General features: G+C 51.1%; 1 protein-coding gene across 1 annotated transcript in view; it reads left to right on the top strand.

Moving 5' to 3' along the window:
- HMCN2 (hemicentin 2) overlaps positions 1-24,079 on the top strand; it is a 150,304-nt gene that overhangs the window by 6,000 nt on the left and 120,225 nt on the right. Inside the window, exons 2-6 of the mRNA XM_027616876.2 lie at positions 12,636-12,706; positions 13,982-14,140; positions 15,019-15,141; positions 22,411-22,582; positions 23,224-23,330. Coding sequence (XP_027472677.1) covers positions 12,636-12,706; positions 13,982-14,140; positions 15,019-15,141; positions 22,411-22,582; positions 23,224-23,330 — 632 coding nt within the window. The remainder of the gene's footprint in view (positions 1-12,635; positions 12,707-13,981; positions 14,141-15,018; positions 15,142-22,410; positions 22,583-23,223; positions 23,331-24,079) is intronic.

Here is a 24,079-nt window from a genome sequence, read left to right as displayed (position 1 = left end):
GGCTCCTTTGGTTGTGACCATTCCTCAGACCTTGTTCTTGATGACCCGGACAGCTTTGATGAGAATCGCTCAGATGTTTTGTCCCTTCGTCATGATTTGTCCCGTGTTTTTCTCCAGTTAGACCAGGTGACAGGAGAGGAAGACCACAGAGGAGCAATGCCGTTCTCATTACGTTCTGTCAAGGGTACATACTACCCATATGATGGGTCACGGTTGATGTTGACCTTGATCACACAGCTGAGGTGGTCAGTTGTCGCCGTTGGGAAGTTCCTCTTCTCTTTCTCCATTTCCGGACTGTCCTCTCTTTTTTTTTTTTTTTTTAAGATTTTATTTATTTATTTGAGAGAGAGACAAAGAGAGCACAAGCAGGGGGAGGGGCAGAGGGAGAGGAAGAAGCAGACTCCCCGCTGAGCAGGGAGCCCTATTCGGGGCTCGATCCCAGGATCCCGAGATCATGACCTGAGCCGGAGGCAGATGTTTAACCGACCGTGCCACCCGGGCGCCCCCATACTGCCCTCTTGGGAAGAAAGTCACTGTGTGCGGCTCATACTTAAGAAGTGGACGTTGTCCTCCACCTTATTGAGGGTGGAGAATTAGTGTAAATCATTTGGAATTCTTCATCAGAGAGTTTTCTCTTCTTCCCCGTTTATTCTATTATTTCTATATCTCAGTATAGACTCATGGATAGTTATTTTGTGCTCTGGATTATTTATTTTTTTAAGATTTTATTTATTTATTTGACAGAGAGAGAGAGAGAGAGACAGTGAGAGGGGGAACACAAGCAGGGGGAGTGGGAGAGGGAGAAGCAGGCTTCCCGCTGAGCAGGGAGCCTGACCTGGGGCTCGATCCCAGGCCCCTGGGATCATGACCTGAGCTGAAGGCAGACACTTAATGACTGAGCCACCCAGGCGCTCCTGTACTCTGGGTTATAACCCAATACTACTAACCAATACTGCTTTATTTTGTTGCTCAGTTTTTTGGTCATTGGAATTTCTTTCTGTTGGCTTCTGTGTGCCTTTGACATGCTCCCGTTATGTGTGTGTGTTTTAAAGCACTGTCTTACTTTCTGGTACTATAAGGTGTTCAAAACTCATCTTACATATTTCCTGCCGCAATCCTAGATCTAGCAATTTATCCAAGAATCCCTGGATCCTTTTATTGAAAAATGGCACTAGGAAGTAGGATCCGAGTGCTACGTGTACTGGGGTGTCACTGCCTCTAGCCCCTTAGCTGACAGACCAAGGAAGGGATGCTGTATGGGTAACTTGTATATATAACTGGTCTATAAGTATTTCTGTATGTTGCCATCTGTGTCTGTATTAAGCTGGACGTGAGTTCGGACTGATGTCTCCAACTCAGATTTTATCACCATGTAGATCATTCCAGTCTCCTCCCCTTGCTTATCTACGACCTCCCACTCCGACAGTGACTCACCTGCTCCCACCACCCACCATCCACCATGTGTTTACTTAATGGTTCCAGTCCAGTCTATGGAGAAGTGGTTTTAGCATCGTTAACTCGTACCCCATGGGAAACAACTTTATTAACTAGAGTCCCTTCTTCTGCCTTACAGACTGTTTAATCTGGGAGTGACTTAGGCCAGTCCCTTGTTTGTAATCTTTTGATTCACCTTCATTTTCAAAATATTCTTGAACATGTATTCTTTCAGATGACAAACAGAAAAACTTAGTCAACTTCCCCCCAAAAATTCCTACTGTGATTTTGCTTGGAATTGTGTGAAATCTCGATTTAGGGAAAATTGTCATTAAAAAAAAAATTCAGTTGTTTCCATCTAGGACGCACGCCTCTTCCTTTGTCCGCATATTTATTTCCTTTCGTAAAGATTTATAACTTTTTTCCTTATAGGTTCCACCCATTTCTTTTAAAGATCATTTCTAAGTATTTTGTTTTTTTGTTACTCTTTTGACTAGGAAATTTTTTCCATTACATTTTTTGCAAATGAGTATTGTTGGTATGTTGGAAAGCAATTCATTTTCATATATTTATTCTGTTTCCAACGTTCTTACTGAAGTTTTTTTTTTTAACTACTTCTATTTTTTTTTTTTTCTTTCAGTTTTTTGGGTAATGGCTTGAGTGTCCTAGGCTGGCCACCATAGCCTGTCCAAATCATAATATTGTCTCACTTTTCCAATCACATATTTCACTTGTTTGAAATGTGTTGTATTATTTATCAGCCAGAACTTTCAGAACAATGAGAAATACACAAAGCAAATGGTCATTCTTCTGATCATGCACTGCCGTGTGATGTTGGCTCTTGGTTTGAGGTTTTCTTCAGCAAGTGAACGAAGATGATGCTTTCATTCCTAGTTTACTAAGGGTAAAACAAAAAACAAAACAAAAAAACCCCCAAAACTACAACACCCCAAAACAAAACAAAACAAAACAAAACCCAAACAGGGAGGGGCGCTGGATTTTAGCCAGTGGCTTTCTGGCTGTGTTGCGATATCTGTAAGCTCTTTCTCCTGTTGACCTATTGATGGGATTCCTTAATTTTTAACGACTTCCACATTCCCTGTATAAGCCCTGCTTGGTCACGGATGATTCTTTCCTATCCAGCTGGATCCCATTGGCCAGTGTTTTATTTGGGGAGCTTTGGGTTTTGTTTCAGCGTGTCAGATCAGTAAGGGACATTCTCTCTGTGTGCCCTTTGTTGAGTGTTGGCACCAGGGCTTAGTTAGCTCTTTCATTTAACAACTTAAATTATTAAGTTTTCTCCCCAAGTTGTGAAAGTTTTTTTTTTAAAGTTTATTGATTTACTTTTTTAGTCATCTCTCCACCCAACGTGGGGCTTGAACTCATGACCCTGAGATCAAGAGCCGCACACTCCATTGACTGAGCCAGCCAGGCCCCAAATTGTAAAATTAATATGCGCTTGTAAAATATTCTAATAATATGACTCTCAAGGGATGCAAACACTTTTAATCATTTTGCATCCTTCCAGACCGTGTGTAATTGTGTGTATACTTAATTTTTTATTTAAAAAAAATGGAATTATGCAACACATACTGTTTTGCAACTTGTTTGTCTTCCCTATGCGATACACCAGATACTTTTCCATGTTAGGAAATATCAATCCACCTCATTGTTATTAATGACTACATAAGATGTGGCAGAAGGGGACTTCATTTATCTTAATCCTGTCTTGATTTATCCAGCCATTCCTGTATTGTAGAAGAGAGATTGCTTTTAGTTTCTTTCTTTTTTATTTTTAAGATTTTTATTTATTTATTTGAGAGCGCGCGCGCGAGAGAAAGCAGGAGTAGGGGCAGAGGCAGAGGGAGAAGCAGGCTCCCCACCGAGCAGGGAGCCCGATGCGGGGCTCGATCCCAGGACCCTGGGATCACGACCTGAGCCGAAGGCAGACGCCTGTTAACCAACTGAGCCAATCCAGCACCCTGCTTTCAGTTTCTTGACAACAAACATGTACACATTCGCAGACATATCTGTATGGTAGATTCCCAGAAATGCAGTTGCTTTGTTAAAGCATATGAGCATTTAAAATTTTGAGAGCTATCACTAAACTGTCCTCCAGAAATGCTGTACCATCCTGACATCCTACCAGCAGAGTATGAGACTGCGTTTTCTCCCCCACACCACACCTTGCTGGCGTCTGGGGACATCGTTCTTCTCTTCTTCACTAATTTGCTAAGTGTGAAATGGTGTCCCATTTTAATTTGCCTATGGTTGATCGTTAGTGAGTTTGAGCATCTTCTCTGGGTCGCCAGGTGCACTGTCAGCTTGCCTCGGGGAGTAGGAGTTTTAGGCGGTCAGGGGTGAGGATGCAGGCAGGCCAATGTGTTTGGCTCACAGTGTGGCCTGTGAGCTGGGGCAGCTCGGCCTCTGGCTGCAGATTGTGTGTGTGTGTGTGTGTGTGTGTGTGTGTGTGTGTGTGTGTGTGTGTGTGTGTGTGTGTCTACTGTCATCCTTGAGCAACGTTGCTATTAACCAACCGCTCATCATGAAATAGATCTGATTGTGTGTGTGTGTGTGTGTGTGTGTGTGTGTGTGTGTGTGTGTGTGTGTGTCTACTGTCATCCTTGAGCAACGTTGCTATTAACCAACCGCTCATCATGAAATAGATCTGATTGGTTCTTGCTCCGAGGGGTGAGTCCAGCCCTGTGGCCTGGCCCCTGTGCTTCTCTCCTTGGAGGCTGGGGCCTCTGAGCTGCCCGCGAGCTGTAAGCTGGATTAGGTGCATCCCTGTTGTTGATGGCACCTAATCCAAGGGCAGTGTTCCTGCCTGGGCTTTCCAGGCATGAGTCCGTGCAGGGCAGAGGTGTGAAGAGAAAGACAGGTTGGGGATGCCTTTGAGAGAGGAGTGGCAAGGTAAGGATGTAGTGGGTCTGAGGGCAGGAGTCTGCCTGAAGGGGCTGGGGTGGGCTGGGTGCATTAGTCTGGTCCCCAGGGATCCCTGACAGACCCATTATTCACTCGCTCAGTAGGTGATTCTCGAAGGATGACCACGGGCCAGGCAGGTGCCAGCTTGCCCTGCCACCTTCAGTCCAGCCTGGCCCACAGCAAAGGGCCAAGTTCATTAGCCACAGTGTGGTCCCTTGTACAAAGAGGTCCCGGCTGCTCTGAGAGGTGGGGATACAGGAATGATGTTCCAGCTGAGGTGGAGAGGAGCTGGGTGGGTAGGGGAGAGCCTGGACGGGTTGGGGAAGAGCATTCCAGGCTGAGGGAACAGCAGAGACAATGGCTCTGAGGCTGCCAGGAATGTGGATGTGAACCTCTCCTTGAAGACATCAGGGATTGGCTGATGTGGACACTCAGGGCAGGGCCCGGATCCATTGGGTGTTCAGGGCAAGGGGCCCTCCTTAGGAGGCCTTCAGGAGCATCGGGTTCTAGACTCCTGGACACGAAGGAGGAGGTGGAGGAAGGTTCTGGGGCCATTTTGGTTCTTTGGACAGAGTCACTTGCCTAGCTTGCTTCCTGCCCCACCACATCTGTCCTTTGTGGGTATTTTCAAGGGAATCACATTCACCCAGCCCCGAGCTCAGGAACTGTTGGAATTCTAGCAGGCTAGACTTCGTTTTCTCCAGCCCCTGCCTTATAAATGGGAAGACTGTGTCCCAGGGAGGGGACACAACCTGCCCACGATCGTGGCAGACTGTGGGACCCTGCCTGGGGGGACTGCAGCTGGAGGAGGGGGGCAGGTGTGAATCCAGAATTGGCCCCAGGGTTCAAGCCCTGCTTTCAAGGAGGAGAGGGGAAGGGTAGACCCTGGGAGGAGTCCATGACATGAGGTCTTTCTGAGGCTGGACCTCTGGTGCCTCACTGTGGCCCTGACCAACTACACTGGGGCACAGGATTCTGGGTAAGGGGCATCACCTGGGTGAGGAGCTGGGTGTGATCCTGTGCATGATCCTCCCAAGTCCCAGAAGCTCCACACCCTCCTCCGGTGGAGCGGAAAAAATCTGCCTGAGGAGAGATGGTTCCGGGCCAGGCTTCTGGGGCTCAGATGCTCAGGGGCGGCACAAGTGGGGCCAAGGTCATGGGTTTAATGGTGTTTGCAGCCGGCCGGCAGGCCCTGCTCAGAGGGACTGCATGCCACATCTGCCCAGCTGTTTGGCAAGTGCCCACCTTCAGTCACGAGCCTCTCTCCCCCTCTAGGAACAAGAATGAGGGGCTAGGGAACAAGGGAATGAGTTCTGAGTATCTGCAGCTTGGCAGTGGCTGAGATCTTGAACGTGCGGTGAGACGGATCAGCTTTGAATCCCACCTCCACGTCTTCCGCATTCTAAGACCTTGGGCAGGTCACTTCACCTCCCTGGGCCTCAAATTCTCATCTGTGAAATGGGGATAATAAATAATCGACTTCTCTGGTTGCTGTTTTTGTTTTCTAAGTGAATGTGTGCCAAGTGCATAGAACAGCACCTGATGCTTACTAAGTATTAAAACAGTTAATCATATTAAAATGTTAAACTGCCGTCACCATCACCACCATGGTTTTTGGAGACAGGACAGCCGGTGGCAAAGGGTATAGGCTTTGGAGCCAAGCAAGTGGATTTGATATTCTAGGTTGAACGGTGTCCTCATGAAATTCGTGTCCTTCCTAGAACTTCAGAATATGCATAACCTTATTTGGAAATAGGATCACTGAAGATGTAATTCATTAGGATGAGCTCATATTGGAGTAGAGTGGGCCGTTCATCCCATGTGACTGGTGCTCTCATCGGAAGGAGGGAGGCAGAGCCGGCACAGGGAGAAGGCCCTGTGATAATGGGGGCAGAACTGGAGTGCTTATGTGTTTACAAGTCAAGGAACGCCAAGGGTTGCTGGTATTTGCCTTCAGAGAGAGCGTGGCCCTGCTGATAGCCTGATTGTGGGCTGCTAGCCTCAAGAACTGCAAGAAGGGAAATTTCTGTTGTATAAAGCCACCCAATTCATGGTATTTTATTACAGTGGCCCCAGGAAACCAGGACAGACATTAACTACACTTACTAGCTGTTTGACCTTCACTAAGGGCATTGTTTTCTCTCTAAGCCTTGGTATCCTCAGTTGTAACAGGGAGATGAAAAAAAAATAGAAGTGAGCTCAAGCTTATAAAATAATAACTGCTCAAGGCATAGAAACTGCTGTGACCATCACCACCACCATCATCAACATCAATGTCAACATCACCACCACCACCACCACCACCACCACCATCATCAACATCAGTGTCAACATCACCACCACCACCACCACCACCACCACCATCATCACCACCATCATCACCACCACCACCACCACCATCGCCACCACCATCATCATTGTCATGCAGCATGCTAAGATGTCAGGTGATCAGAGCTTTTTGACCAGAGCCAGCCCTCCCTGGACTGGGTGAAAGAAGGAGATTGGGAGGGTCTCAAATGACCCGTTTCAGTGGGTAAACTCACATGGGAATGTGTCAGGTGTCCTACCCTCTCCTGCCCTGACCAGGCACCTCACTCTGTCCTGCTGGAAGATGGGTCTTGAAATGGTCATCCTGCTGAGAGCACCCTGTCCTGGTGGGGTTTCAGGATGGTGAGTGACAATGTGCAGTGGGTCCCAGGAATGACAGAGGAAGCTGTAGGCCAGTGTTAATTAATGACAAGAAAGCATCCATCTCTGGCTTGCTGCCTGTAGCTGTGGATGGGCAGGTGCCTGGGAGAACAGGTAGCAAGGACACCTCCATACCCCCAGCCCCTTCTTTGCATCTTGGGAGCCAGTCCTGCCCTGGAATGATGGGACCAGTCATCAGTAACTCCCCGTACCTGGAACTGGCTTGGGATCTATTCAGCAAAAGGAAGAGATCCCAGGTGTGTGTGTGTGTGTGTGTGTGTGTGTGTGTGTGTGTGTGTGTGTGTGTGTGTGTGTGTGTGTGTGTGTGTGTGTGTGTGTGTGTGTGTGTGTGTGTGTGTGTGTGTGTGTGTGTGTGTGTGTGTGTGTGTGTGTGTGTGTGTGTGTAATTGTGTACTCTCAGAAGCTGAGGCAGGCATTTAAAAAACCCTTGCCTTCAGTCTTTGCTAGGGCCTTGCCCTCTGCCTTGAGAGCAATCACGGACACTCTTGTCCATCTGGCCAGCCCTTCCTCCATATGACCAACTCCTCTGCATGCCCCAAATAATCACATTAGTTTCCTGCTTCGCTTCGTGCAGCCGCGTGTTGTAGTGGGAGGGCCTGGGGACCGGGTAGGCTTGGCATTCAGTACATGCTTGCTGAGTGTTGACTGTATGCCTGGTGTTGTTCTGGGACAGGTTATAGAGATAAATGAAGCTTTGTACTGACCTGGAGCTGCTCAGGCAATATGGAATTCAAATGTATTCATTCAGTCACTCACTGGAACTGCATTTATTGAGTGCTTACCATATACCTGGCACTGAAATTGGCCCAAGGCCTACAATGGTGAACAGGAGAAGGGGTCACTGTCTGTATGATATATCCAGGTAACTCTTGCACCAGATCTTCCCAGCTGACCTTGAAGGACTTCCTTCTCCTCTCTGGGCTTCAGTTTCTCCATCTTTAAAAAGCTGGGGTCTTTGGATCTCTTTATCTTCAACTTTGTTGTTTGGCACATAGGTTTGTAGTCCGAATTGGTTTTTCCCAAGTCCATTCTTTTTTTCTTTTTTTTTTTTTAAGAGTTTTATTTATTTATTTGACAGAGAGAGACACGGCGAGAGAGGGAACACAAGCAGGGGGAGTGGGAGAGGGAGACGCAGGCTTCCCGCGGAGCAGGGAGCCCGATGCAGATGCGGGGCTGGATCCCAGGACCCTGGGATCATGACCTGAGCCGAAGGCAGACGCTTAGCGACTGAGCCACCCGGGCGCCCTCCCGAGTCCATTTTTGCTGGAGACAGGATGATGGAGTCTGTGGGAGGCAGAAGAAACGCCCCCCCACAAAGATGTGCGTGTCCTAATCCACAGAACCTGTAAATCTGTTACTTGACACAGCAGACAGCGCTTCGCATGTGTGGTTAAGTTACGGATCTTGAGATGGAGAGATTATCGTGGATTACCCAGATGGGCTCAGAGTAATCACAAGCCTCCTTGTAAGAGGGAGCAGGGGGGTCAGAGTCTGAGGAGATGTGGCAGAGAAGCAGAGGGGATTGAGAGAGAGACTGGGAGACTCTCTGCTGCAGGCTTTGTAGATGGAGGAGGGCCATGATCCAAGGAGTGCGGGCGGCCTCTCGAAGCTGGAAAAATCAAGGGAGCGAATTTTCCCGTAGAGCCTCCAGAAGGGGTGCACCCTTGCTGATGATACCTTGATTGGAGGGCTTTTGACCTCCAGAAATGAAGTGTGTTGTTTTGAGAGGCTGAGTTTGTAGTAATTTATGAAAGTGGAAGTAGGAAACTAATACAGAGACCAACCTTAAAATCCTTTCCAGGGCTTTCCAGCTCAGAGGATCCTCTCTGGCTCCTGAAATGTTCCGAGTCCGTGTTTTAGGCGTATAGTCCTTGGCCCTCAGCGTGAGCTGGCCGGGTCCTTGGAACATAAGGAGGTTGGATGAGGAAGTCACTGAGCATGGCTGAGTGGTGTGGGGGAATCAGGATGGGCGATTTCCCGGGAGAATCTTCCCCCCCCCCAGAGCGCAGACCCTCCCAGAACAGCCATGGCGGTGGAAGGCTAGACCTTAGATGGTCGGTTTGGCATCCTCCCTGCCCTCTACCACCTGGCCGCCCACTTTGGGTTTCTCAATCCGGTAAAATTGTTAAAAGACAAAAACAAAAAAAACGAAAAGGAAAGAAAAAGAGAAGGAATGGACATAGGTGACCAACATGTTATCTTACCAGGTAGAACCGTGAACAGAATCAACTCCCCCGAACAATTACTGTCCCTCCACGAAAGAGAGTGATCCTCACCCCCGGCCCCCAGGGAGGAAGAGCATAGACTGGAGAATAAAGGGCCGCCTTTCCAACCGCTGCCTGATTTGTGATAACTGATGTCACCGACTTTATTGTTCTCACGCTGCCGCAAATGGAAGAGAAGGTGGTTGGCCCAGCCCTGGTCTAGCGTTGGGAACAGAGGGTAGCTGAGGTCACTAGACCATGGGGGGGGGGGCGGTGGGCAGCCAGAGTCAGAGCTGGGATCCCCTGGGGCTTCCCTGGGTTCACAGACAATGAGCTATTGGTATCCATTCCCCCATGTGAGCAAAACTGGGCGCAGGCCGGCTTCCCCAGCATTGACGGATGAGTGGCTGGCTCGTCTGGAGGAGGGGAGGACAGTTAGGGGGTTACTGAACTTGCTTCCAGAGCCTTTACAAACGTCCTGGCCTTTGACCCAGTAATTGTGCTCATGGGAGTATATGCCAAGGCATCCACTGAGCTGGTGCTTGAATGCTGTGGATCTAGAGGTGTTCTTGGTAACATTGCTCATTATAAAAACTGGAAACAAAGCGACGTGGGATCAAGCACATCCACTCTTAGTCATTTATACAAAGGAAATACTTTGTAGCCATTAAAAATGATTTTGAAACTGAGCATTTAGCCTTCTGGAAAATTGCTCAAAATATGTTATTCGGTAAAAAGAATTAGGTTAAAAATAGGATGTTATTTGTACTTCAGTAGAAATTCTGTGTAAAATAGTATGCATGCGTGCAAGGGGCAGGTTTACAAATATGCATGAAAGTGTTGAAGGTTATGTATAAAAATCAGAATGACTGTCTCTGGTTGGTAGAATTCCCTTCTCTTTCTGTGTCAGGAATTTCTATATATGGTTCACAGGGAGCCATTCTCTAGAGCTTGGTTTCTGGAGTTGTACAGACCTAGGCTCATCCCAGCCCTGCCACTTATTGGCTGTGTGTCTTTGGGCAAGTCACTTAACCTCTCTAGTCTTCCCTGTTCTCCTCTGTAAAATGTGGGTGAGACTGAGACCGACCTGGTGCCAGGGAGGATTCAGCCAGTAAATGCTCGGGAAGCATCTCAGCACATGGACTGGGACTTAGTAAGTGCTTAGTAAATGTCAGTATCATTAGTGAACTTTTTTTTTTTTTAAACATCGACCATGTATTATCACGTAATAAAGAAAGAACCAATGTTGAATAAAATTACTGCTTTTCTCTGTCAAACTGGAGTTTGAGGACCTCATGCTGGAGCACGAACAGCCACATGGCCATGTTTGCTGAGCCTTCGCTGTGTACACGGGACCCATGCGGGGTCTGTCCCTCCCTGACCCCACTGCGTTCTCAGAGTGATGCTTCTCAGCTAGGAGAGATGGTGTTGTTCTGTGCCTCATTTTACAGATGCGGAAACTGAGCCTGGGGACAGTGAAGTAAGGTCTGAGAGGCCCTGTGGCTCAAGGATGGAGTCAGGATTCCAATCAGATCTGTCAGCAAAGGCTGAGGGTTTGGCTGAATGAATTACTGCAGAGTTCAGAAAATGAGAGGTCAGGGGGAGGGGGGAGGCTTGGTAAACGCCAGAGCAGCTGAGGGAGGGGTGTTGGGCATGATGAATAATAAATTCAGAACACAGGCATGGGCTCCCAGGGGACGATTGGTTCCTAAAGTGTTGGGCAGAAGAGCTGGTGTCTGCACTCTCCTTGAGAATTGTGGATGAATGCCGGATAATTCCATGGGCTTCCTTCCCTAAGAAGGACCAAGGTCAGTTGACTAGTCGATGAGTATGGGAATTTTTTTAGGGTGACTAGAATTTAGAATTCTTGAGCTAAAAATAGTCCATTATTAGAGTTCACCAAGGACTCAGATGAAATATTTTCCTGAGAAATTTGACGTCCACGAACCTTGTAAAACCCCCTTAGTGCACACATCCCCATGGGGAGTTGGGATCCTAGCCCTGTTTTCGGTGCCCTGATAGCCTTGTCTTATGCTAACTGTGACTCTCAATTACAGCTATTAAAAAAATCTTTTTATCGGGGAACATTTCAAATATATGCAAAGTCAGCAGAGTAGTGTGATGAATCCCTACATCCCCATCGCCAGACATCAAAACTGTTCTGCCGTTCTTGTTCATCTAGACCTCTCACCCTCCACCCCCACTCAGTGATGATTGTTCTCTATAGTGCTGGCTTTAGGAGGTGAAATTTACATACATTGAAATGCACAAATCTTTGCTTTGCAGTTTGGAGAAACCTTATTCCTGTGGAACCCACACTCCTATCACACTATAGAACATTTCTGCCTTCCCTGACAGTCCCTTTGTATCTCCCTAGCCCCCAGACAACCTCTGTTCTGATTTTTTCCACCTTAGATTATTCCTTCCTGTTCCAGAACTTCTATAAATGGAACCATATAAATGTGCGCTCTTTGTGTCTGGCTTCTTTCGTGCAGCGTGATATCATCTGTGAGATTCATCTGTGTGGTTGCCTGCATTGGTAGCTTGTTCTGCTTTCTTGCTGAGCAGTTTTTGATTATATGAAGAGACCACAGTTTGTTTATCTGTTCATTGGTTGATGGACATTTGGCTGGCTTCTAGTTCTGGACTATTATGAATACAACTGCTCTGAACAGTTGAGCACAAGTCTTGGTGTCGACATATGTTTTCATTTCTCTTGGGTAAATACCTAGGAGTGAAATGACTGGCTCTCATGGTATGTGCATGCTTAAGGTTTTAGAAAGTTCTGTTTATCTTCCAAAGTGGTTGAACCATTTTGCATTCCCACCAGCAGCGGACAGAAGTTAGTCCCATGTCTTCACCTACATTTGGTGTAGTCAACCTTTGCAATCTAACGCTGCTCTTTTTAAACGAGCTAATATATGGATGGAGTTTCTGGAAGATTTTCTTCTCGTTGATCAGGCTGGTGTTGGACAGTTCTCTGTCTCTGTCTTTCCAGAATTCCTCTCCCACTGATGGTGGGGTGGGCAGGGTGGTAGAGGGGAGGTTCCTAGGACAGCCATGTTCAGAAAAGACTGAGAACTGTGGTTTTGAGGAAGAACAGGGGGGTTGCCCTCTGTCTCACCTCTGTGCTCCCCTGGAGCTCTGGGCCTGGCTTGGAGCAGGGCAGGGGGCTGAATGGCCTGGAAGACCTGGAAACTGCCCCCTTACTGCTCCCCTTTTGGTTGGGGAGGGTGTCTCTGGGGCCCAGGTTTCACCTTATTTCCCTTCTGGTAGCACATCGTGTAACTGCTGCCCCACCCCATGGAGGTGGTACATCCGGGAATACAAGCCCACCTCGGCCCCTCTCTCTTTTCCCTGCAGATATTGGCCCAGTGACCCTCACGGCAGATCCAGCGGTGTTTCAGAGAGAGCTGAGAGAACTCTATGTGCAGGTGGGCCACCCTGCCCCTGGCTGCTTGCTCTGCCCCCGCCCCCCCACTTCCTTTCCCAGTCCAAGCCTGAGGCCAAGGTCTTTGCCCCACCCAGGGGCCAAGATGGCGGCTTCGGCTACTGTCATGAACTGTCTCCCAGCACTGCCTCTGACCTGTGCCCCAGCTTGGGGATGCTGAAGATCCTGTACTTCTTGGGGTTCCTTCCTTTATTCAGTGACCCAAGTACCTGTGGGGGTCCCTGTGCTCGGTACATTGTAGGTGCTTATTTTTTTTTTTTTTCTTAAATGTTTTTATTTATTTATTCATGAGAGGCAGAGAGAGAGAGAGAGAGGCAGAGGGAGAAGCAGGCTCACACAGAGCAGGGATCCTGATGCGGGACTCGATCCCAGGACCCTGGGATCATGACCTGAGCCGAAGGCAGACGCTTAACCATCTGAGCCACCCAGGCGCCCTGTAGGTGCTTATTATTTAGCGAATGGGTGAAGCAGTGGAAGGAAGAGGTGTGTGGTAGCGGAAGGAGGGTGTGAGAGGTCTCGATCCAGACCCCCAAAACAGCTGGGCTTCTTTGCCACACTGAACACCCAGGTTCAGCATCTGTCCCGCCCACCGACAGCAGCAGGTTCCTGAAGGCAGGGACCCCCACCTATCTAATTCACGGCCAGGTCCCACGGGACTCAGAACAGGGCCCAGCACATAGAGGGGACAGGAAGTGCTTGTGGGCTGGATGAGTGAACCCAGGAGAGGAGCACTACTGAAAAGTGACCATGTGCAGACCCTGACTGGCTGGGCAAAGCCGGTCAGGCAGGACACGCTCCCTTCCCCAGAGCAGAGCTCCTGTCCGTGGTCAGGGATGGCGGGAGTGTGTGCTGCTTTGGGGCTGATTCTAGGGCAGGCTACGAAGTGGATTTGGGGAGGCAGCTTGGACTCTTTCCTCTGCCCCACGCCCGCCGCTCCTTCTCCTGGCCACCCCCCGGCACCCTCTGCTCCCCCAAGCCGCGGCTGACACGGGGCTTCTTTGGGGGCATCTGTTAGGTATCCCAGGGCTCTCAGCCCTCCTCCCCAGCTTGGATCACTCATCGCAGTGGTAATTAAATAATCGTGAGGTGCTGGCCCCACGGGAGGGACCATGCCTCTCTTGCATGGGTGAGCGAGGGGAAGGTGCTACTCGTCTAAAGTTAGACCTCCTCCTACCCCCCACTGGTGTCAGAGGTGTCCCTAGGTGGGCCCCACCCGGAAGAGGTGGGCAACAGCTCCTGACGCACCCCTGCCCTGCAGGGGGGCGGTGACTGCCCAGAGATGAGTGTGGGGGCCATCAAGGCTGCTGTGGAGGTGGCCAATCCCGGCTCCTTCATCTATGTCTTCTCGGACGCCCGCGCCAAGGACTACCACAAGAAAGAGGAGGTCCTGCGGCTCTTACAGCTTAAACAGTCACAGGTGAGTGGGCCGGCCTGGGGGGCTTGAGCGTGGGGGCCCCCAGGGCTGCTGAGGAAGCCAGGGTCCCCACTGCGGGCAGCCCGAGCCCCCACCTGCCGAGTGGAGGGCGGCTGCTTCCCCTCCGGGGTCCCCGCCAGCACGGCCGCCGGCCCTCAAGACCGAGCTGGTCTGGTGAAGTCCAAGTGTGTTCTCATGCTCTGGGCCCCCCGCCCGCCGCGGCTCCTGCCACCTGGCGAGGCTCATTCTTGATAAAGACCACACCACCCACTCCTCTCGCTTGCACCCTGTCAGAGTCTGTGCAAATTCATCTTCCTCCTGGTGTCACCCTGCGCTCCCGTCTCTGTGGTGCGGGGCCCTTTTCCCACTGCCTCGGGCACCTGACTTGTTGCTTGGGTTTTTGCTTCTCGCTTTCACAGCCAGGGCTGGGGTGGAGGGCTGTGCGCGGGGAAGGGGGAAGGGCCCCCCAACCGCGTGACCTCCTCCGGCCAAGCTCTCAAGAGCTGGGACGGCTTCTCTGGTCTCTGGTCTCCCATCCGGAACAAACTCCATTCTCCAAGGTTCTTCTAATTTTGTGGCCCCCAAGGGCTACTTGGAGCGAGCCGATTTCCATTCCCTTCCTTTCTGTAGATTTAGTAACGGCCTCCATTTCTTGAGCACCTGAAGTGTTCCTGGTCCCGTGCTGCACCCTTGACCCGCCTCAGCCCTGGTCCGCACGGGGTGGGTACTCCCATCGTTCCCAGTCTACAGATGCATCGCCTGAGCCCAGAGAGAGGCAAGGGCTCGCCCTGGGTCCCTCCTCCCTCGTTCTGGCCCTGCCGTGCACACCTGAAGGAGGCGGCCAGGGAAGCCCCGAGCCAGGCTTCATGTCCCTCTTCCAGGTGGTCTTCGTGCTGACAGGGGACTGTGGTGACCGCACTCATCCCGGCTACCTGGCTTACGAGGAGATCGCTGCCACCAGCTCTGGGCAGGTGTTCCACCTGGACAAGCAGCAGGTGACCGAGGTGAGCCTTCCCTGGCCATCCTGCATCTCCGGGCGTCTGTGCCTGGCTGTCAGGTCGCTGCCATGGATGAGCAGCTCCATGTCTCACCCTGTGGCCAGCACCGTGAGTGCTATGCTCAGGGCTGTATGACGTCATCTCGCCAGGCCCTTCTACCTGCTGCCCACCCCAAACCAGGTGCACTGGACTTCCCGATTTTGCAGGTGAAGAGGTTGGAACTTGAGGAAGCATCCTGGATCCCGCAAATGGTGCAGGCTGGCAGGATGGACCTAGCAAAGTTTGCCAGAGGTGGGGGTAGGGGGTGAGCTTCTCCCCAGAGTCAGGGAACCCAGGGGTGGGTAGAGGAGTAGGTGGGAGATAAGGGGCGTCAGATTCAGGGCCAGAAGATCCTGCTGGAGCACTTAGGCAGGCGGGGGCTCGCTTGGCCCTATGTCCTGAGGCACAGGGTTGTCAGTGATCTGGATTCTTTCAGCTCGGTGCTGACCAGGTGTCTGTCCTTCCCCCGCCTCCAGGCCCCACTGGCCGCTCAGGGCTCGCCCTGCTTTCCCTCTCCCCATAAGTCTGTTCCCTCCCAGGTGCCAGAGGGATCCTTCCAGTGACATGCTGGTAAATGTCCACAGCCACCTCCCTGAAAGAACGAGAGTGCCCATTTCTGTGGTATAAATCCTCCTACCCTGGCTGATTTCAAGCTGCCATCATGAAGTCACTGAGCAGGGTTGGGAAGGTGCTCTCAGTGGACTTTTTCGAGCCTCTATGAGCCATCTCTCATACACTGGATCTTTCTAAAGCAAATCTGACCAATGGGTCTCTTCTGGTTGTCCCCTGGAGAAGGTCCAGAGCCTTCTCTGACTCCTGCCTCTCTGACCCCATGACCTGTGTTATTCCCCTTGCTGACTGCTGCCACCCCACTAGACTCCGCTGTTTCTTCAGTGTCCCGTCTTTCTACCCCAGGGCCTTTGCTCATGCAGCTTGTTTTTCCTACACCTCCCCTGGTTCCTCATTTTCCCAGTCTTAGCTGAAATGCTCTCTCCTTGGGAGACCTTCCTTGATTTCCCGTCAAGATTAAGTCTTCTTTCATACCCTCTCCCAGCTCCTGGCACTGCTTTACATAACTGCAGTTTTATAACCGTGGCATCACTGAACGCGTTAGGCTGTGAGCTCCCTGAGCAACAGGCCCTTACTATGGGTCCTTTGTGCTGCTGTGTATCGCCAGTACCTCATGCGGCTACCAGCATGGAGCAGGTGCTCAGTAAATAGCTGGTAAATGGACAGATGCAGGGTCCCTTGTGCCTGAGGCCCTGGGAAGAGGGAGGCAAGAGAGGCCGTGTCTGGGAGGCAGGCCTCAGCCCCAGCAGCCCTGCTGTAGCCTCCAGGAGAGGGTTTTTTTGTGTTATATATTTATGGACTGAAGAGAATGGTCTCTAGGGCCATGTTTAGATTAGCGTGCCTTAACTCCCTGTTGACAAATGGCGTTTATGGTTCTCTGGGACACATTAGACTTTATTTTTTGGCATGTCGGCCTTCTCTGGCACTGAGCCGCCCAAGTGAGGGTGGGAGGCCTTTGGGAGTGGAGGGATGGCTCAGTCCTTGTTTTTGGGGGAGACCTATTTGGGTGGGAGCTGGGTTCTGAAGGTCAGGGGCAAATCAGACAGGGCAGCTGGACAGGTCAGCGGGGGACAGCTTGCCCAGGTGGGGGCTGGGCTCCCCTGTTCTCTCTCTTGAGGCAGGGAAAGTGGGGTGAATCCACTGGCTCCTGGCCATGGTGGCCAGCCTTCTGCTGTGGGAGCCTGACTTGGCAGTCTGTGTTTGACTTGATGGGACCTCCAGTGGCCAGGATTGGCTGCCTCTGGGTAGGGGCCTGGATTCTTCTCCTTCCTAGACGCAGAGCTGTGACATTCTAGATGTTCCCAGACATTTAGCAAGCCTGAGAAAGTGGCCAGGACGGCCAGGGCTGTGATCATTCCCCCCACTCCCCCCCCCCCCAACCCCTGCCCAAGGAGAGGGAACAGTGCCTTTGCCCAAGCCAGGGGGCTCCAGCTGAGAGAATGACTCCTCAGAAGTTGCCAAAGTCCCCAAACTGTGCACGTGTAGTCAGTCCTTTTACCTTTGCACAGTATGTCCAGTGCAGCAAGAGGGACACGTTCTGCATTCTCTCTTGCCTTCATTTCCCGCTTACCGTGCACCTGCTACTGGCTAGCTCAGGTCCAGTTGCTGGACACAGAGACAGAGTCCATCCAGGTTAGGTCTCAGTGCTTTTGAGCTTTTGCTTTTTTCCGGTTGTTAGTAGCCCTTTGGGGTTCTAGGGTAATTGAAGCAAGGTGAAGATCTCCTCTTCCTGGTGGGAGTAATTTGGGGCTCTTGCCATCCTTCAATGGACAGGGGAGGTGGGCACCATGGCCCTTTGGGAGTGGGCATTTCTGGTCAAGGCTTGGCTAGGTCCAAGACCCCCCCGGCCAAAGCACAGCCTTTCCGCAGCTCAGACCCAGCTCAGTGTATTGCCACCAGCCCCAGAAGAGTGGGCCAGAATTGCTGGGCAAACCCCCTCATTCTGCAGCCTTCCCTGCTCCTGGGAAGTCCGTTCTGGGAGCCCAGCCCCTTCTCCTGTCTAGCACCAGCCCATACAAATATGCCAAATCGCCCAGATTCTGCACATCAACTCGGGGAAAGGTGAACCACCTTCTAAGACAGTAAGTGTGGGGGGTGGGGGAGGAAGGGAGGTCTGACCGGGTGGTTCCAATTAACAGATCAGGAGGCACGGGCCCCAGAGATGACTTCATTCTGGATTCTTCCAGGAGGAGGCAGCGTGGTGGTGGGTTAGGGCCCCGTGCCAGCTTCAGACCCCAGCCCTGCCACCTGCCTACAGGGTGACCTTGAACATCGTACTTAACCTCTCTGGGCCTCTGTTTCCTCCTGTGCACAGTGGGTTAAGAGAGCCCCTGCCTAGTGAGACGGGTGACTGGCAGGCCCTGGGAAGCCCTTGGTAAGAGTTAGTGATGGCCGTGATTCTAGCCCCCTGCTTTGGTATGGAGCCTAGAATGTATCCCGGGCTCCCGTGAAGCCCCCTGAAGAGTAACGGCTCTCTCGGAACAGGTGCTCAGGACCTGAGTGCCCAGCGGTGCGCAGCTGGAAGGGGCTGGGGCTCTCTCTCCATCACTGCCGGCCGAGCTTCCTGACCCAGGCCCCACAGTCAGGCCCCAGCTTTCTGCTCTGTGGCTCTGAGGCCCTCTAGGCCCCCTGGCCTCTCCTCTCTGCTTCCTCGGCCGCCCTGGCTGTCAAGTGTCCGGGGAGGAGCCTCGGGATGATTTATCTGCCGTGAACGGCCGAGCGGCAGCCATCTGGCTCGGGTAGCAGCACCAGATTCTTTCATTCCTTCCCTATCGGTGACAAAGAGATGAGCCTCATTGCAGCGCTGGCTCGCAGGCCCCCAGTCCTGCTAACATCTGGAAGCCATTGTCTCCGCCAAATAAACATTGAGCTTGCTGGATGAAGGCTCTCCGCTCAGAAGGCTCCCTACATTCTGCCCGGAGCCCTGGGGGCATTGCAGGGTCCAGAAAGCCTTGTCTGCAGGCCTGGGCCTGCAGGGAGTCTGGCCTTGCTGTGGGCAAGATGGTCAGCACCCCCAGCTCCCTGGCAGTGCTGTGCTTAGGGGCAGACCCCGTGGCAGGAGGACAGGAGGCATGCCGCCTCCTGGTGGGGTCACTGGCATCGTCCTCTGTGTGAGCCTTCTCTGAGGTTCAGTAGCCTGAACTCCTGGGCATCGTCCCTCTGTTGGAACATCTTAGGACAAGCTTGTAATGACAGTTGCGGCACAACAGTTGGTGTGATCTCTCTGGGACGTTGTCAGCTGGTGCTGCCGCCGCCTTCCAGCAGCTTTGCTCAGTTGTGATTTCCTCCCAACCCCTGACAAGGCATGACCCCGGGGTTGGGGGGAGGGGGCAGAGGACAGTGATCATGGGGCTGTGGCTTTGGGGTGGGGGCAGTTGCCTCACCTCGGCAGCTTCTGTCCATCCTTCCAGCTGGAGGCCTTGGCTGCTGCTTCCTCCAGCCAGCTCCCGTGTGCACGGAGAACGTTGTCAAGAGAAACATTACTTAGAAAGCGAGGCAAAACAGAAGGAGGGAGCTCCAAGCATACAGACAAGTGAGTTTTCAGAACACAGGATTCTTATCCTGGGATAACTGAAATCTAGGCACAAGCATTCCAGCTCAGTCTGAATAAAGCACACTTGCTTTTTCAATCTCGGGCAGTTCTTCCAATTCCCTTCTTTTCCTGTTCGCTTTCGTGGAGGATCGCACGGTAGGAGTATGATTCAGAGCAAGGGTGGCCAATATGCGGCACATAAGATACCACTTTTCTTATCCTGTATCCGTGGCAGACATTACTCATCAATCACAGAGCGTTCTCCTCTCTGCGACTGATGCAGCTTTGGATTTTGTCTGACAATATCACTTCCAGTTGATTGGAATTGGCAACAGGACCCCACTGTGGTTGTTTAGGAGTATACATGAAAGTCATGACATACTTGCTCTTTTTAAGGGACTTTTACTTAAAAAAATTACTATGAAAGATCTTAAAGAAAGGTGAGAAGAACCTATGTCCCAACTAGATTCAGCAGTTACCATTTTTGCCCCACCTGCTTTACCTCTCTGTTCGATCTTCTCTGTAAATAATTCAGTATGAATTTAAAAAAAAATGATCTTGGCCGTAATCCACAATATCTTCTAATAAAATGAAGAGTACTTTGCTGCTTTATTCAATGCCGAGTTCAAATTCAGATTTCCCTAATTGTCCTCAAAATGTCTTTGGTAACAGTTTTTGTCAAATCAGGGTTTAATCAGGGGGCGTGCATTTCATTTGCTTGTTATGTCTGTTAAGTCTGATTACATCTGGAGCCTTCTACCCTTTTTTTTTTTTTTTTTCCTGCCACTAACTTCTTGGAGAGGCCTTGATTGTACAATACCCCGGGTTCCGGATTCATCTGATTGTTTCCTTATGTCATTAATTTGTTCCTTTCCCCCGCTGTATTTCCTCTAACCTGGCAGTTAGCTCTAAGGGACTGATTAGTGGAGGCCAGCGTTTGGGGCAGGAATATTTCATGGTTGGTGCTGTGTGTCTTTTCTGTTGCATCACACCAGGAGGTAAGTCATGTCTCATTGTCCTTCTATTCCTGATGGTAGGTTTGGTTCCTGGGTGAAGGTGGTGACAGACAGCTCTCTGTATTGTAGGGACATGTTTTTCCCTTTATGGCTCAAGTGGTCTGTGGGGTAATGCTGGGGTTCCACATGGACATCTCATCTCTTGCACATTTATTAGTGGGCATCCTTCCATGAAGAAGAGCTTTTGATGACTTGGTTTTTTGAAGCACAGAAAACCTATTGAAAAGGCAGGAATCATACTTAATTCTTTCTCTTTAATGAAGAAGTTGCCTTCATTGGTGGCAAGAGGTTTTATTGTTTGAATTTTGCTGTTCTTTTTCGAGTATTATTATGGGCACACGGATTCTTTAATTGGATGTGTTTGTGTTGATTCAAGTCATTATTTTTGGGGGGCTCAAGTTCTCCCAGATTTAGCTAATGGGATTGCCCTTTGGCTGGTTCCTTCCTTCTCTGAGAACTTCCTTGCTTAATGGAACTAACAGTTGTCTCAGGCTTACCTTGTGAGTCACCTGCCCCAGACCTGGAATCAGCCATTTCTCCAAACAATACTAGTGGGGAATGGTATTGAGAAACCCCCAGGTTATAAATTCACTTGGAATGAATTTGTATATAAATAAAATACTTGCAACTCTCTCTTACACTTGGCTGTAAGAGGAAATCTTGGTTCAGCAAGCCTTAACATCTTTTACTTCTTTGCTTTATTCTGCAAGATACATAAAACAGTTTTATGAGCACAGTACTGATGGTTGTGCCAAGTCAAAGCTACTAAATAAGAATTTCTTTGCAGTTCTTTCTGTCCTCAGGGTGCCTTCCACTGGGAAAGTTCAGTCGAACCCCTGGGTTCTCAGTACATGAGGAGCTCTTTTTTTTTCTCTCTGTGGCTATGGTGCTCATTTGTTGTACAGTGAGGTTCATGTTTCATTTTGTTTAGTTCGAGAAGCATCCTGGGAAAACGTGAAAGTAACTTGGCCTGGAAGAAGGCCCCCTCTTCATCCTCGTTCCTGGTTTTCTAATGGGAAACTGGGAGGCGTGGCTATTACAAGGCTGGTTTGGGGGTGGAACGGAGTGAGGTGTCCGTAAGGTGAATCTGATGCCCCTATTAAGGAGGTGTCTGCCCTGCTGTCACACACAGTGAACAGAAGCTTCCCGAACACCCTCTCTGTGCCAGCCACTGAGCTCAGGGCATAGCAGAGGGTCTCGGCCCTCATGGGGCTCCCAGGCCAAGAGGGGAGACAGGTATGAATCTAACCAGGAGTTGGTTGATAAAGAGAGTGCAGGTCATTTCTGCAAGAGAGAAGCATGTGTGGTGGGAGCATGGGCGTCCAACTGTGGGAGTCTGACCCTGCAAGCATGGGGAGAGTCAGGGGCACACTGACCTTGAGTCAGGTTGGGCAGCTGCCTAAAACCCAGGACAGAACATAGGGTCTTGAAGACCATGGTAAGGATTTGGAGAAACTCAATAATTTTGTGCTCAGTGAGATATCTTAGGCTGGATCCAGTGTTGCTGACATGGGGTCTATGCATTCAAAGGGGGCACCTGTGGGAGAGTTTGAGAATCCCCCCAAATCATACTTTAAACATGTACCTAGGTGGTCTGGTAGTCTGGAGGGGGAGTCCTCACCTGTTACCTGCTTAAGATTTTAGAATGAATCTGAAATTATAGGATTTAAGGATTTAATATTTCTCAGTATTGTGTAACAGATCAGGAGGAGATTCTGTCTTCGCAGCAGACCCTCTCAGGCCTGCTTAGAGAGCATGACACCCTGGTGGGAGGGTGGTCTGAGGCCCCTTGGGGTGATGGTGAATTGCATTGTTCTGGGGGAGATTCCAGATCTCCAGGGTGCCATAGAGATCAGCCCTTCCCTCCGAGTGGCCTTAATTTGGGTGTCACAACTCCCAACCCGTAGGCCAGGAAGGTAATGAAATGTAAATTGGCCTGGTATAGGGCAGTGGGTGTGGGGGTGGCCTTAGGTAACTTGGAAAGCCTATATGCTGCCTAAAACCCAGGTGGGGGACTAGGTTCCGCTGGGAACCTATTACAGACCTGCCTCCAGTGGGTCAGTTCTAGGCAAGACCACAGGCACCTGCTGGCATCAGCTTCGCGCGCCTGCTTCCCAGGTGCTGAAGTGGGTAGAGTCAGCAGTCCAGGCCACCAAGGTGCATCTGCTGTCCACGGACCACAAGGAAGAGGGCGAGCATACGTGGAAGATTCCCTTTGACCCCAGCCTGAAGGAGGTCACCATCTCCCTGAGCGGTCCGGGGCCTCAGATCGAAGTCCGCGACCCACTGGGTATGTGCAGTACCGGCCTCATCTTTGACCCCGAGACTGGGCTAGGAGTCCAGGATGGGGTAAAGAGAGAGACCCAGGGTGGCAGGGGGTTTGGACACAAGGCTCCAGGAACAAGGAGGGAGGGGGGATGCCACGTGGAGGGCAGAGAGGGTGCCTGTGGTGGGTGAGGAGGCAGGGAGGCTGTTAGCAGCCAAGTGAGGGGAATTAAGATAACCACAGTCCCTGGGATGTGAGGCTCATGTGTGGTCTTCCCCATGTTCTCAGCGGATCCCTACAGTGGCCTAGCAGGTCAGTCGGGGCAAGAATTAGTGGCACGCCATTGAGACTCTGGAAGGTGGAGTGACTTGTCCAGGTCACCCAGGGTCAGTGTGATTTGGACCCAGCCACCCGGCCTCATGGTGCTCCGAGGATGTCACGAGTTCCCGGGTCTAGAGGCGAGGTGTTCAACCCCCACCTGCGGGTGGATGAGGGTGGCGTGCAGAATGAGGTGAAGGGCCGAGCACCACCAAAGGTCTCTTGTCAGTTACTTTGGGAAGCCTGAGGCTGGTGTTTGGAGGGCCCTGCGCTCCTGGGGACAGGCTGGGGCCTCTGTCACGGCCAGAAAAGCATCGGGGACTGAGAAATCCTTGGGGGCTCCACAGGGAGGATCCTACAGAAGGATGAGGGCCTCAACGTGCTTCTCAACATCCCTGACTCCGCCAAGGTTGTGGCCTTTAAGCCTGAGCATCCTGGGCTGTGGGCCATCAAGGTAAGGGGCCCTGGTGCCCAGGGAGGGGGACCGGTTTCACCAAGCCAAGACCCTGTCTCCCTCCTGCCTGTCCTGGGGAGCTGGGGCCCTGGGAAGCTGAGGGCTGGAGCATGGGTGGTGATGGGGACATATCAATAGAAGCAAAGGGTCAAGAACAGAGGAGGAGTATTCTGCTTTGCAGCCGTGAGAGGAAGTAGAGTGGTTTGGGGTTAGTTAGGGAACTTTTAAGAAAGAGTTGGAGAAACAGCTTGAGTGTCCAGAGGTGGGTGACCAAGCCAGCTTGAGGTTCAGAAACCTATTCTGTGAAGAATGAACAAAGGAAGCAAGGGTGACCTTGGGGGAAGGATGGCTTAGAGGGATATGCCTGGCAGGGGGAGGTGGGCCTGCTCTAATCTGCAAGGTGCTGGAGGCCAGGGACCGGGGGTAGGTTGGGCTCCTGGCAGAGGGTCCTGGGATGGGTCAGGCTGCTGCCTTGGAAGGATGTGAGCTCCTGGCTGGTTGAGCAAACGTTTATGGAGCACCTCCTAGGTGCTGGGCCCTGAGCTAGGTGTGGATGGTACTGACAAAGGGGCAATACTGACCCTGCCCTTCGAACTCTTGAGTATTTTTTTTTTAAGATTTTTATTCATTTTTTGTCAGAAAGAGGGAGAACACACAAGCAGGGGGAGCGGCAGGCAGAGGGAGAAGCAGGTTCCCTGCTGAGCAGGGAGCCCGATGCGGGACTCGATCCCAGGACCTGGAGATCATGA

Source organism: Zalophus californianus, chromosome 13 (genome assembly GCF_009762305.2).
Source record: "Zalophus californianus isolate mZalCal1 chromosome 13, mZalCal1.pri.v2, whole genome shotgun sequence".
Taxonomy (NCBI): domain Eukaryota; kingdom Metazoa; phylum Chordata; class Mammalia; order Carnivora; family Otariidae; genus Zalophus; species Zalophus californianus.
This window is presented reverse-complemented; position numbering and strand designations above follow the sequence as displayed.